General features: G+C 37.5%; 1 protein-coding gene across 2 annotated transcripts in view; it reads left to right on the top strand.

The window, feature by feature from the left end:
- lmo1 (LIM domain only 1) overlaps positions 1–10,851 on the top strand; it is a 30,041-nt gene extending 19,190 nt beyond the window's left edge. For both annotated transcript variants that reach the window (XM_015051466.1, XM_015051467.1), the window contains exons 3-4: positions 8,833–8,958; positions 10,312–10,851. In XM_015051466.1, coding sequence (XP_014906952.1) covers positions 8,833–8,958; positions 10,312–10,417 — 232 coding nt within the window. In that variant the 3' untranslated portion in view covers positions 10,418–10,851. The remainder of the gene's footprint in view (positions 1–8,832; positions 8,959–10,311) is intronic.
- The last annotated feature ends 3,996 nt before the right edge of the window (positions 10,852–14,847 follow it).

The raw sequence follows: 14,847 nt of genomic DNA, 5'->3' as shown, positions 1-14,847 counted from the left end.
TACATATACAATGTTATTTGCTCAGTTATATCCTGGCAGGTATTGTTTCCAGGGCAAAATCACTACAGTTTTGGATTTCAAAATAAAACAAAACCTGACTAATTTTTGAATTGGAGACTGAACCTGCATGTCATTAATGAAGAAATCAACTCTGCTAAAAACATATGGGATTATATCCAATGAAATTCTGACTCCAGGAAATCTCAAGAGCTTAGTCTGGTAGTTTGAATAGCTTTTGTACACATGCATCCACAATGTCAAGCCAGTTAGCTAGTTTGTTAGCCTGTTGCCTCTTTATATATTTACACACAGTGGTCGCATGAAGAAATCGTGCGTACCTTTCAGGTTTTTCCAAGGAAAACAATAATTTATAGATGCTTTTCAGAAAAAAAATGCTCCTATACTTTTATATTGTATTCAGATTTCAGGAGTGTGTTCACTGGACATAAAATAAAAACTTTGCAGTGAATATGACAAATCAAACTAAAAATGGCATGAATGGGAGGTAAAAGCCAGCCTCATTTGAAGGTCTTGTATCTGGTGTAGTTTATTAAATAAAAGCCTTGTTCGCTATTAAAGAAAGACGGTAAGATTTTTCCCCATCTCACCCATGGTTTTCAGTGACATTTTACTTTCATCTTAGCTCTTTTTCTGACCTGGAAGGAGCTTGTGGCCCACTTGAGAGGCGCTCAGGGACGTTACGTTGAGATAGGCCATTACCATCCATCAGTCCCCACCCACAGTTAATGCTTTTAAGATGCAGTGAGAGGTCCACTAAGACCTGATGTTGCCCCCAGAAGGGGCAGATGGCGCAGATGAGGTTGTAATAAATGGGGAAATGACCAAGAGTAGGCAAAAATGATGAAGCTCTTAGTTTCACTTAGTAAAATACATCAGCTGAAAGGACAGCAACCCCAACCCCGAAGCTGTAAGTGCCTAACTGGCATAGTGAAGGGAGAAGGAAAAGCTTTCTCGCACATTAGACCGGTAAGATGTAGAGGTCAGGCAGGGGATGAAAAAATGAAAAAAGAAAGGAGAGTGACATGTGAAATGAAAAGTTAGAAACACTAAAATAAGAATAACATTGAAAGAGGGGAGAGAAAGAGAACTTCCTGTGTGCCTCTGCTGCCCCAGATTGTCTAATGAAATCCATCCAACTTGCCTGCTCTTCAGCCTGCGACAAATGCAGAACACTTAATGGCCGAGATGCTTCAGATGAATTCTATTATGAAGCAAATTAAAAACCTTACCTTGCGTAGAGCAAAGAGGCAGTTGGAGAGACCAGCGCATTTTGAAAGTAGGTGATGCGGAGTCCAGCTGGTGCCAGTTTCCTTTTCATTCCCTCTTTTCTGAGTAGAAGACCAAGTCTACCCTCACCTGCAGTAATGAAGTTAAATCTGTGCTCTGAATTAGTCTCCCGCACTTCATTAAATACAAGCAGTGGATCAAACACACTGGTTATTTCTAAGGGGTTGGATCCCTGCCATGCTCACATTAATTTTTATAGGAGCTCCATCTGTGATTGTCCTTCAGTGGCATTAGCAACTTAAATTCACTCACTCTCTCCTGAGTCTTTCTTTTCAGCATGCACAAAAGAAATGCCTGCACATCTCTCTGCTAGCGCTTGCAGCAACTAAAAAGTTCACTTCCAACCTACACATTCTTCACCCTGTCATTTCTACAAGTATTTTTATCCAGCTGGGCAAATTTCTCGTTCAGACACTAGAATAAGAAATTAATTAGGTCTTTGTCTTAGAGCAATATAGTTATTGTGTGATCATCAGGGTTTGAGGACTGATATAATTTAGTCTTTCATTTCACCTACGACAAATGACATAATAGTCATCAACTTATCAAAGTGGGTTATAATTAACTGTAAGAGGAAAATGTGCTCGAGATAATGAACATCATAAGTTAACTGCAAACAGATGGAGCAGCAGGAGAAAGATGATAACAGTATATGGGTGTGGCTGTTGAACAAACCTTCTTACTACTTTAGGAAGTAAAAGAGTAGCTCTTATTCTTTGGAGGTGATGCAGATCAAAAGACAAAGGTTTACACTTTAGAAATGATACAACTGTTGGGGAAGGTCAGAGCATGCGATGCATGCATTAGCAGCTCTCCCTCTTATAAAATCTGACAAGCCCTGCACAGTCTGGGAAGTCTCAAAGAGCTCAGAGAACACATGGAGAACTTCAAGAGCCGCAGCCCAAACTGAAGGAAGCAACGCGGAGAGGCAGCGGATACGCTGCAGGAGCTTTAAGGGTTTGAAGTTAGCAAAGCAGCAAGTTGAAAGAAACAAAGAAGGCACACTTTTCTCTGAAGACCTGTTGTAATAACTCAATACCAGGCAAAGGAGAGTTGCTTTATGGTGCTGCCATCCAACTAACATCACAGTATTCCATAGCGGTACACGGTTACATATTTAGTTACTTGACAATACCTCTTCTAATGACTGTAGTGGATTCTTATGTGTTACAGAAAATAAATAAATAGGGACCAAACACACATATCCATTCATATGAAGGTAATTAATTTTGGCTAAGACATTCCTAGAATTATAAACTTGCATTTTTCATGCTAATGTGACGCTCAGTCATTTGGACAGAGCCTCACGGGAACAGATGTTAACGCCAAACAAAAACGACATTGCCCAAACTTCTAAAGGTCAGAGAGTCATAAAAGCACAGATGAGAAAGTTGCTACGACTGCATCACAACTGATGCACTAAATAAAATATGTGTTAAATGCATATAACATTATTATAACATATTAAATAAATACATCACAACTGATGCAGTCGTAGCAACAGTTACCAGTGTTGGTGCCGTCACAAGATTTTCTAATATCATGCAGCTCTAATATAGACCTTCATAGATTTAATGTTTCAAAATCCTCAAAGATTTAGCCAAAAGAAATTATTGCTAAAGTTGAATTAAAACACTTGCAAATCAAACAGTATGCATAAAGTTTAATACAATCATTTAGGGTAAAAACATTGAAACATAAATAACGATGTGCTACGTGGATATTGGTACTAATTTTACTGCCACAGACAGCATCTCGCGTAGAAACGTTAAGAATGGTTAACACTGCGTTCCATTTACTTTAAAGTTGCGTCACAGCTAACATTATTATGTTCCAGTTCTTTGTTGGAAAACCAGTAAAATTTGCCAAATTATGTTATTCAATGACCAGGCCAGCAGCTGTTAGTAATACGAGGTAATGGCAATGTTTCCATGCATTTTATACAAACAAACACTTTATTAAAGGTTGTATGATTTATGACTGAATTTGTGCAGTTACTTTAATTAGATACAAACCATGAAAAGTGCAAGTAAGTAGGTGGTTACCATAACTTTTGTAACTTTTTAGTCAAACAATAGCCAATGTAATTTGATTTTCTATTGCATTTGGAATGTTAAATAAATATAACATTATTATAACATATTAAATAAATACAACAGAATATTAAAGGAAAGATTGTTCAATGCATGGTGAGAATACTGTATTTACATGTGATGATATATCACAGGTACGCACTCTGATAGTTAAGGTCACATATTTTCCAGGGCAAAATACCAACAGTTTGGCTTATAAAAATATAGCAAAAACCTTTAATGATAAGATTACGTTCTTTACCAAGTTGCCTTGATTATTATAGTTTAATTTAACATTAAATACTGATGTTTTAATTAACTGAATAAACATTTTTGAAAAGAAGGAACTTTTCAAAAAAAAAAAAAGGGGGCATATATTTATATCTTAACAAAAACATAATAATCTAAGCAGAAGCCAGTGAAAAACATGTATTTTGGACAGAGCACTCAAAAACACTCAAAATACTCAGATTCAAGAGAGATTGGCAAAAAAATAAACTAAAAATGGCAGTGAATTGAAACTACTTCATAGGTACAGATGATTTTGGCTTTGAACTTTAAAATGTCAACTTCTGAGTACAAATCTGATGCAGCACAGCATGTTAATGTTATGCTTTACTTTATGGAAAAGGGTATGTCATTAAATTTCAATAGAAATGTTTGTAGTCATAGTGGCTTATTACAACAAATACATTGAAAATAAACTACTGTACTTTTTTGACATTCTTTTCAGAATGTTTCAGGTTGCGAGGAGCTGCAGAAAAAAGTCTTTCTAAACTTTTAATGAATTGAAATTAACTACTGAAAGAATGTATTCAAAATATGAATGAAAATAACTAATATATATATATATATATATATATATATATATATAACATTAAAAAGTGATCACTAATTAGAAAACAAACATGGGACAGGTTTAGCTATGAATAAGAATATTTTCAAGGATTTCAGAAGTCATACTTGCTGAAAAAAAAACGGATGTTAATTTTTCTCCTTTCATTTAGAGGAAAGTTATTCGTTTAATCCAAATGACCAAAGAAATTACAGAACATGAGCCACTGCACTCTGACAATACAGGGCATATTTCAGGACAATATGTGAAAATTCTTCACAAAGTGGGCTATTCAGGCCTCAAAATTAATTTCTCAAATGAAATGAATTGTTTTTCAAGAGCAATTTACTGTCTAAATTCTTTGAAAGGTGCACTTTTTATGTAGCATGTTGGGGTTTTAAAAGGATTTATGGACATGCAATTTTTATTTAATCTAAATCTAGACAAATCAGCCAAGTTCTTTAACATTTTATTTTTTCTATAAACTTTTGTGTAGGCATGTATTTGTGTGTGTTCCACTTAGAAATGTATTAACTGATTAAATACATCAAAGCGGTAGACAGAAGTCAAATAAATGTATAAAAACAATATATATTAATTTTCTGGTTTGTAGTGGTACCTGTCAAGGACTATGATACATCAGGCAGCAAATTAGCTGTCAATGTGAAAAGCTGATGCGTTGGAAGCAGAAACAAAACAATCTAGCATAGGAATCTGAGCTGGGCCGTTTTCTGAATTATAATTGCAAAAGAATTGTGCAGATTTGTTCTCAGAGTTCAAGGTAAAATACAAATATACCAAATCAGTCCACAGATACAGCACAGTGACTCTAAAAAGGCTGGATGAAGCTTCTGTTTCTGTTTCTTCCTTTTCTTTTTTTTTTCTTTTCTTTTATTTGCGTGGTAAGATGTAGTGTTTTCTTAGCTTTAAATCAATATCATTTGTTGTGTCACAGTCATGGCAGACCAAATGCAGCGCCCCCTCAGCTGTTACTCATGAGATTACTGCATTGGTTGTGTTTTCTGGCTGTTTATTGTTCTTGCCAAAGGAGCAGCAGTAGAGGAGCTTGTTCTGTTTGAACAGTTTCCTCAGGCTGTAATCTTCTGTTAGCACAGAGAGCTCAATTGGCACATACATTGATGCCACATGATAACCCATACACCTACAGTGTTAACTAAAGAGCTGCTTACGTTCTTGCGTTCTGAACCATCTGAGTCAAATTTCTCACTTGCAACTTGAAATCAAACATCAGGCAATCTAATTTGCATAAAATAATGGACGTTTTTGTTTTTGTTTTTGTTTTCTTTCTGCTGCACAGTGATGGGGCTCCATTCAAAGTTCTGGATTACTATCAGGGATCTAAACTTTAAATATGTTTATTAAAAATGTGTTGAAATCAAACTAACTGTGGACATACCATGATGTAGAAGTCTGCACAGTTTTGCAGTTTGTGTTTTTATTCTCCTGTACTGAGCTCCAAAACTCTGTTGAATAAAGCAAAAAAAAAGAAAACACAACACAACACACTGTACTGAATGATTGTAGATGCTGCAAGGTGACAATTACCCCAAATCTGTGGCATAGTGCTATGTATGGAGGTATAACTTCAGCAAGCTGGACTTTCTCATCAGGGGTTTTCACAAGTCATATGTATCAAGTGAACACCATGTCTGCAACCCAGCAGGTTGTGATAGAGACAGGTCACAATAATCTGTCTGGGTATAATAGGTGTCTGCATAGCAGTCTGTGTAACTGACCCAAACTCTCCAGGTTCTTCTAGAGCCCTTTTCCCCTGAGGGAAAGAAAAATACATCACCACCAGTCGTCCAGCTCAGTACAGTCAAGCCATCAGACTGGAGGTAAATCGGAGAGACATTCCTCTGCCATAGACACAACTAGCAGCAGCGTCATTCAAAAAAGGCGCAATTAAAGTGCGTCTAATGCAAGAATTTAACGGTGCTTCAAATTACTTGATGGATCTTAGATTTTTTTGGGAATTTATTCATGTTTTAAGAAATTGCCATGATGTGCAATACTCATAGAATTGCTCGTTCCCTTGAAGCAAGATGTTCCGAAACAAAAAACTTCACCGACTTTACAAATTGAGCTTTTTACAATTTATTCCGTTGCATTCCTACATTGAAGATCACCGAGTTCTTTTTTCCCCTCATAGATTAAAGTTGATAGATTAAGTCTTTTGTCCAGTTTTGTACTTCAAATACACAACAAACAACTGCTGTCCACTTCTTATTGTAACTGCCCCAGCAACTTCAAACTGTGCAATTGTTTGCTGACTCATGAGACTCGGCTTGTTCACATTGCTGGAACACTTTCAATAAACAAAGTAATTGTGAGTTTTATCTCTGTCGAGTGGGAAGTTTACATCAAACACAGAAAAAAATTGTGCTATTTTGTGTGTATTGTGAGTACACTTTATAAAAAGTCATCCTGTTTGTCCTGTTTTTTTTAACCTGTACATGTTATAGGCAAGTTAGAATGAACATAATCGTTCCTCCTTGCTACATGTTAAATGATTGAGAAAATTTGTTTTCAATACATTTTTTTTACTTTTTTTTTTCCAAGTCAGAAGTTTACATAACCTGTGTCTTAATTTTTTTTAAAAAGTCCAGAGATGATTTCATAGAGTTGCAAGCTTCTGTTAAATGGAGGCACTGATAGTGAAGTATTTTAAGTTAACTCATCAAACACCGCTTCCTTATGTAACGGTAAAAGAAACTCAAAAGAAATTAGCCAAAGATTAGTAAGAGACGAGGCTAAACTAGACCTCCACCTGTTTAGTTTAGCCTTGGGCACAATTTCCAGATACCTTACATATCACATTCATCTTGGAAAAGCATTTATATGAAACTATGAAGAACATGGGAATGCCCAGCCATCCTACTGTTCAGGTAGGATATAAATACGAGAAATTGCAAATATACTCGGGTACAAAGACTTTAATTTTGAGACATTTGTCCTGTGCAACTAAACTAGAAGTGTTGGGCCAAAATGGCCAACGTTACATTTTGAAAACAAAGCATGAAACCCTGAGAACATTATTCTAAAATGTTGCATGCTCGGTTTGCTGCAGGAGGAACTGGTGCGCTGTACAAAACGCATGGCACCAGAGCGAAAAAACACAATACTAAAAGAGTGAAACAAAAACACAAGGCTTGAGTCAAGCTATGGATTGAGACCTCATGAGTCATCCGCACAGATAATGAGCCTGAGCTGAAAAGCTAGTTACAAAATGCTTGGAGGACAATAAAGTCAATATTTTAGAGTGGCCGTCACAAAGTCCTTACCGTCAGTGAGGAAAATAAATATTGATGCCTTTTCTTATACAGGTTATATCAAAATCTGGTTTCAGCTGTGGATGTTTTGATACATCCGTCTCGTAAATTGTTGGAATATCATCATAAGTCCACTTTTCAACACTGAAATTTTGGGAAAAATGTTGGGTTTTTGGATCAATACTGAATGCTGAGAATTTCCTCAGATGCCTGACTAAGCAGAAGTCTTTGTGTCTCACAGAAGAAAAACACATTCTTTGTGTTTCAGAGCAGCCTGTGGGTGGCAGATGCCTACTGTATGAGAACACTGAAGAGTTGTTTTTTTTTTTCACTGAAGGAATAACCAAATGTAACAATGTCTCAGTTTAACACCCTGTGAATCCCTCTCATGGAACATAACAACCTTTCTCCCTCTGTTTCGCTCTCTGTTGCTCCTCTGGGGCAGTGGCCCCTAATTAGAAGCAGAGCTGCTGGATATACATTTTCCCTAACAAGGTGAAAGAAACTGAATGGGACAAGCATAAACTAGGCCGAATATCAACACACTGACTCATCTGTCTGAGCCTTACAAGTTTGAGGAGGAGTGTTTAACATACCGCTGGAACAACGATCTGCAGTTGTTCTTAAGCTCTCTTGCAAAGCTGTGAAGCGGACCTTCTGCCGCTGCAGAATATATAAATCTATCTGGGCTCCAAAATCTCCAAATTAAACATAAGGGCAGGCGCATGGAAAATGAAAATGTAAATCTGTCTGGGAATAGCATTTGAGTTTTTACCCCCCCACTCCCCTTTTCTTTGAAAGAAGGATGCCTTCTGTTCATGTTTATGACCTTTATCATTTGTCTCCAATCTAATACGCCTAACTAGACTTTATGTGAGATTTCATTTTGTTATTTTCACTTTTAAAAATTCAGGTAACTCATCACAGCTAGCAGCAAAGGACATATGAAGACTAGGAGAATGGGTTGAACAACAGAAAACCTCTGGACATGAATGACCACATTCTGCAGTTTGCCTTTGTGTTGAAGCCTGTATTAGGTTCAGATTGTTTGAAATGGGTTTTCAACAATTTCAGCTTTTCTCTAAAGATAACTAAAACATTTGCTCTAACGTCAGATATGGACATCCTTTTGTTGTAATTGTAACAAAACTACTGATAGGATGCCAAGAAACAGGCGTTTTATGCATTCTGTACGCTACATCATATCATGTTTTCTCCTTTTCTTTGCAGTCGTTATGCTGCACATTTGTTTGCGTTTCACGCCATGAAGTTTAAAAGGAAAGTATGTTAATCTCTCTGTCTTTTCTCTCTGTCTGTCTTTCAGGCTCTTTGGTACAACGGGGAACTGTGCAGCCTGCAGTAAACTGATCCCAGCCTTTGAAATGGTGATGAGAGCCAGAGATAATGTTTACCATTTGGACTGTTTTGCCTGTCAGCTTTGTAACCAGAGGTAAGAATGGGAATCATACCTGCAACGACAATGCATTTTAAACAAACCATGAATGGAGTAGGAAAAAAGGCTCATATCTTATATTTTACAATGTGTTGTACAGAAAGCAAAAAAAAAATTCTGGTACGTTTTTTGTTTGTTCAATTGCATTACATCTACCAGCTTGTAAATCTAGAAAATAAGATAAATTTTGGTTGTCTCATTATGTTGTGCATTTGTAATGCCCTGCTAATTATTTTCACTATAACATGCTGCCAGCAGTCTGTCCCCATTTGTGGCACGATATGTAAATCTTTAAAGCCAGCGGGATGTAAAATTAGCTCTTGTTCTTATGTGTAAAGTTCAGACGCTCCGGAAAGGGACACATCTTGCCGCATATAAGGGGAAAATAACGAGTGCAGATGTAACACGGTATTTCCAGGTGGACAGCGACCAATATGAAAAATTGGAACGAGCACAAAGCCTATGGTATGATGTACATGGAATATGACATACCCTAATATTGCCTTTCCCCATTAATATATTGTCAGTAATGGCAGCAGTGTGAGAGTGGAGCATCCTTTGCATGCTTGTCGTGAGTGCCGCGACCCTGTTCCTCCACACAGCACAAGCCCATTAACCTTCTGCAGGCCAGATTCAGTTACCATAGTGAACACCTGCTGTAAGGGAATTATGACTCCAGTCTCTCTTCTCAGCTGGCAGATATATGAAGCCAGGGCTCATCTGGCACAGCATTGCCATGGCTGTGACTGTTACCAGCTTTATTTACCGTGTTACCAGCCTGGCATATTACTGAAGCCAAGCTATTTTCAGCTATGTTCTTATCTCCGCTCCCTTTCAGTCACATTATGGAGCTGTTTCCAAAGTGTCACGCAAACAAACAGCAGCGCAGAGAGGGAACATCAGTGGGACAGGCTGCTGTGTGTTATTTTCCCTCTTCAATTGACTCCGACTTTTGAGGAAAAATGATTTTGAACACTGCAGCCAAACTGTCTCTGAAAAAGCTCACCCCGTGGCAGGGCTTCCTCGCAGACTCCCGCGGCAATGTTACCGTTCGACCAAAAGGGAGTTTGACCTGCTTTTCATCGGGTGCCAGTTCTCCTGTCTGTCCGCTTTCAAACTGGATTGGTTTATAATCTCATTTTATTTGAAGGCCCACATTTATGGTGACCATCAAACTGGCCCCTAACAGGTCCTGGTGTGCTTGATGGAAAAACATCTTGATCTGAATGCGTCTAATCAAACAAAAACCATCATTACCAATCAAACTCAAATGCCGCCCTTCAAGCCACACTTATCTCATGACGCCAGCAGCAGCTGCATTCATAACCTCCTGTTTCTGTCTTCCAACAGGTTTTGCGTGGGGGACAAGTTTTTCCTAAAAAACAACATGATTTTGTGTCAAATGGACTATGAGGAGGGCCAGCTGAACGGCAGCTTTGAGACGCAGGTTCAATAGTTCATGGCAGCAACAATCGGCTCCACACTTTACACACAAGATGGATGTTCTGCTGCACTTGGAAAAAAGACAAGCGTCTGTCTGCTTGCCTGCAATACTTTTTAAATCCTCTTTATCAGCTCCTCCCCTTCCCCCACCGCAAGGACTTTGTTGTAAATGTTCAACTTTTTGCCCCTTCCACACTGCACCGATCCCCCTCCCACCCCCAACACTGAGCAGTTACAAATTTTGATGTACAGTTGTGCCTGCTAAGCTGAGCACTGTATTGCTTGTATGTTTTGTGAAATTTGTTTAAGGTTTTCTGTTTTCTTTTAGAAATGGTTCACTGGAGGGTATGTACAGTCTGTTTTCTCTGTATATATAAACTGGAACATTTATTTTATGAAATGTAATGCAATTTTATTACTAGTGTGAATTAAAGATTCCTAAATGTTCATAGTGAGTTTTTTTTTTCCTCCTACTGAAACCAAAGTTGTTGAGGGAAGTTGCCCATGTATTGATAAAAATCAAATATCAAAGAATGACAATGTTATAAAAGCCTTGCAAGAGACAGATATATTTGAACATCTCTCATGATGCATTAAAGGTTTTATTACATTTTGCAAACTTCTGATGGAATTGGAAATGTTGTTTAAAATGAAGTACGTACGATTTTATTTGGAATAAAAGAATGATTCTCCAAACTGTGTTGTTGTGAGCATGCAGGTGTCGGGAAGTGAGATAAGCTGAGCGGCTTCTCTGTGATTCATGCTTCACTAATTGCCATCTGATTATCAGGGTGAATTGGCCTGGAAATGAAATGCAACAGCAAATAAATTAGAGGGGGGAAAATAAACGCTCATTGAGTTAGAGCTCACTCAAACTCATCATGAGCAGAAGCGCCGAGCTGTATTTAAAAAGTCCTTTTCCCAGAAGACTCTCTTAATAGAGATGCATGACACCGTCTGTTTATCTGATGAGGTTATTTCTGATAAACGCACCAGGAACCAATGCACTGTCAAATAATCATATGATCCATCAAAAGATAATCCACTTCACTACGTTTGTACATTACCTATAGCGGTATCAGTTAAACTTGACTGAAAAAAAGCCTTGCAAAGCTAATGCTAACACGATACAATTAGCTAAGTGAACCTAACATTTAACCTACAATTTAAGACTGGGCGTAGTCAGTACCTTTTTGTATTTGTTCAACACATTTTCATTAATTTGTGGGAAGACAGTTAACATTTTGGGAAAAATACATGTATTTTTGTATGTTTTATGTTTAATATGTAACTAGATGTATCTAGTTACATATTAAACATCATCCAAGGGATTCACAGACATTTTAATCGAGGCAGATACTTGGTAAACAAACTGAACTTGCCTTGAATGAGCTGTTAGCTTTTAGTTTTTTCGTACACTAGCTGATCATAGCCGTACATTAAATAACTATGTGCACATTTTGTTGCAGGGTTTCCCACTGATAATAGAATGACTTTTCTTACCGGCTCGTGCAGCTACATTATTGCGTTATTACACATTGCTTAGAAAAACAAGCATGATATGTGACAGCCGAATAGTAAACACAAGCCATGAGCATGAGTAATACGCCTGTTAAGTAAAATATGTGCAATGTTTTTACAGTGTGAAAACCGGTAATATTTGGAAGGAAAAAAGAACAACCTTGTTGCTGTTCATATTGAGTATGTGCTGCAACAGTCTGGATGGGCATTAGTGGAAATGTAGCTCACTCAGTCTCACAAATTTCCAGACCTCAAACATGTTTTTCACCACTGGTTCCAAAAAATCCTTAAGTTTTCCACCAACAAAACAATGTTGTGGGACTTTTGACCTCAGAGAGCACTGACTGACAAAAGGGGAACACATTGTAATAAGCCAATTAAAGCATAATATAATGAACAGCCTCAACCAATGAAGATTTTTTTATTGGTGTTGACTAGTGTTTACATCTGCTATACTCTACCGCATGAACTGAGGCTCACTCCAGCCCCACGGTTTAGTATTAAACCTCCCACAAGGTGGTCCAGTCCCTAAAATCAGGATCCACTGTTCTACATGAAAACTAAAAAGTGACTAAATACAGTTAAAAGATTTCCTTCAGATTGTCTGACGGTCCTCGTCATGCAGATCTCAGGGGTAAGGTCAGTTAATTCAGTTAATGCATATTTAATAAAAGGACCCAGAGTATATCTGCACAATCCCATAAAAAGGCATTGTTAAATATCCTGCTTTTTTTTCTGCCTTTTTTACTACATATAGTTGTTTACAGTACAAGCTGCCTTTATCCATACAAATGTTTATTTCTTTGCCTTTCTGTGAACGGAGCTCATATCCCTTATAAACCCTCATATCTTCACCTTGAACCATTGATTTATGTATATCAAATCATTTGCCTTTCAAATAGCCTGAGAGCCTCAATCGTCTAGTTTGTGAACTTAGTTTCACATAATTTATAAATAAATGTGGATTTGGGTGTATGGACAAAGCCTTTAAAATGTTTAATATTCTTTTTCTCCATCCGTTATTAAACACTGTACTTTTTTTTTGGCATTTTCTTTTTGGAGAAAGCAGAAAAATTTTATGTTTCAAACCAGGTGCGACATCCTGCAGGCTCTCTACTACCAGCAGGACACAGAACAGCAATATAATTCGCTAACACATAAATGAGGTGTGCAAAGAGCATTAATTAGAAATTCATTAAAAATTCAGACTCACTGGCAGGTGTGCAAATAAAGGATTAGGCCGACATCAATTATACCACATAAGAGAACATTTTAATTGCAATTCCTGATTTACAGAGGGAAACAATCAGGCTTCATGCAATATGCCTGATTGCTCATTTCGCTGAAAAATAATGAGGAAAAACCTCACCAGGTAACACTGTCCTCAGCTTTATGTTGATGAGAACTCAGAGCATTGATTTTCACGTTGCTTATACTCTGTGTGTCTGTCCGTCTCCATAAAATATAACAAGTCTGTGTGCACGTAATTCACAAAGTGCACGAGGAATTAGAAAAACACGGAGCACACCTGTGTGTTCACACACACATAAATACACATCCACTGCAGTTTGGCATTCCCATCTGCTGGTGCTGGTCGAGAAGTTCCTGAGCAGCAAATGTTGCGCTGTTATGACTAAAGTTGGCGAATTCTCCACCCTCTCCTGTGTTCCTGATTACTGCATTATGGCATCTGCTTAATTAGCTTGGCTGGTGTCATGTGTAGCACCCGAGGGGGTGTTAAAAAGTGCCCTTCCCTCTTGCTCATTATCTGCCTCGATTCATGTGATGTATAATCTCTCCTGACAGGCGTTCGTATTGACATAGGGGCAGCTGTCAGCGGAGCATGGTCATAAAGGGTGCACGCGGAGTAGAAACCGCAAATAGACCAGATAGGTGGAAAAGCTGCCAAAATTCTGCACAAAACTGGTGTTTCTGTGTTTTGCTTGGGATCCATCAGCATTTCTGCAGTCCTAATTATACAAAATTTAATTTTATGGTTGAGAGCTCTTTGGGAGAAGAAACTGATAGCAGGCAATGCATTTTTGATTACAACAGGTAATATTGAAAGTAACCTCCTCCTGGGTTCTTTCCTGAATTGGCAAAGTGTCCAAGTCTTGGCTTGGAATCAGCCTGATCATTGCCATATGCGAAATGCTGATAATTATCTGCAAAACAGGTCCTCTGAGTTTTTCCATCCGTTTTCAGCAAATAAGTTTCTTATTGCAACAAGGAGAGTTGGCATACTTTATATTTGTCACATTCTGTCTCTATCGACAAAAATATATCTTGTTCTTTAATGATGTGGCTTAGCTGCCCAACATGTCAAAGGATTTTAATTTAGAGAAAACCTAACGCTTTTTAAATGTCAATTAACAATTGCGGTCTTATTTACTCTTTCAAGTGAACTGAATATCAAACAAAGTCATTTTTATAGAGATTTTAAATTTCCTTGACATAATATTTTAGCATTGCTGTGGTAGTGTCGCATGAGTAAACCTTCAAATTTAATATCCAACTTTTCAATCATAAAGGCTGTAAAACTGACTCCAAACCAGATGAACAAGAAATACCAACCAGAACTTTACATTTCCAAGGACACTTTTTTAAATTACTGCCACCACACAAAACTGTGTGGTTCAAAGTGTGTAAAACTTTAAAAAAAAAAAAAGTTTTCCTTCTTCTTGAAGTTTTGCTTTGAACATCTAGCATTGACCAGTTTTCTACTAGTAAATGACTTTTTTGTTCTTGCTGATATTTAAAGCTTATTTTTATTATCCTTCAGAAGACCAAGGTTTTGCCAAACCGCAAATCAGATTTTTTTTAAGATCGTAGTTATCAATCTAGTTAGCATTGTCTACACCAGCTTATCTTGCAAGGTCAGCAGTTATTACTCACATCCCAATGAACAATGAAGGCTTTATA

This window comes from Poecilia latipinna, unplaced genomic scaffold (genome assembly GCF_001443285.1).
Source record: "Poecilia latipinna isolate Pla-1442-1.1 unplaced genomic scaffold, P_latipinna-1.0 Scaffold1046, whole genome shotgun sequence".
Taxonomy (NCBI): Eukaryota; Metazoa; Chordata; class Actinopteri; order Cyprinodontiformes; family Poeciliidae; genus Poecilia; species Poecilia latipinna.
This window is presented reverse-complemented; position numbering and strand designations above follow the sequence as displayed.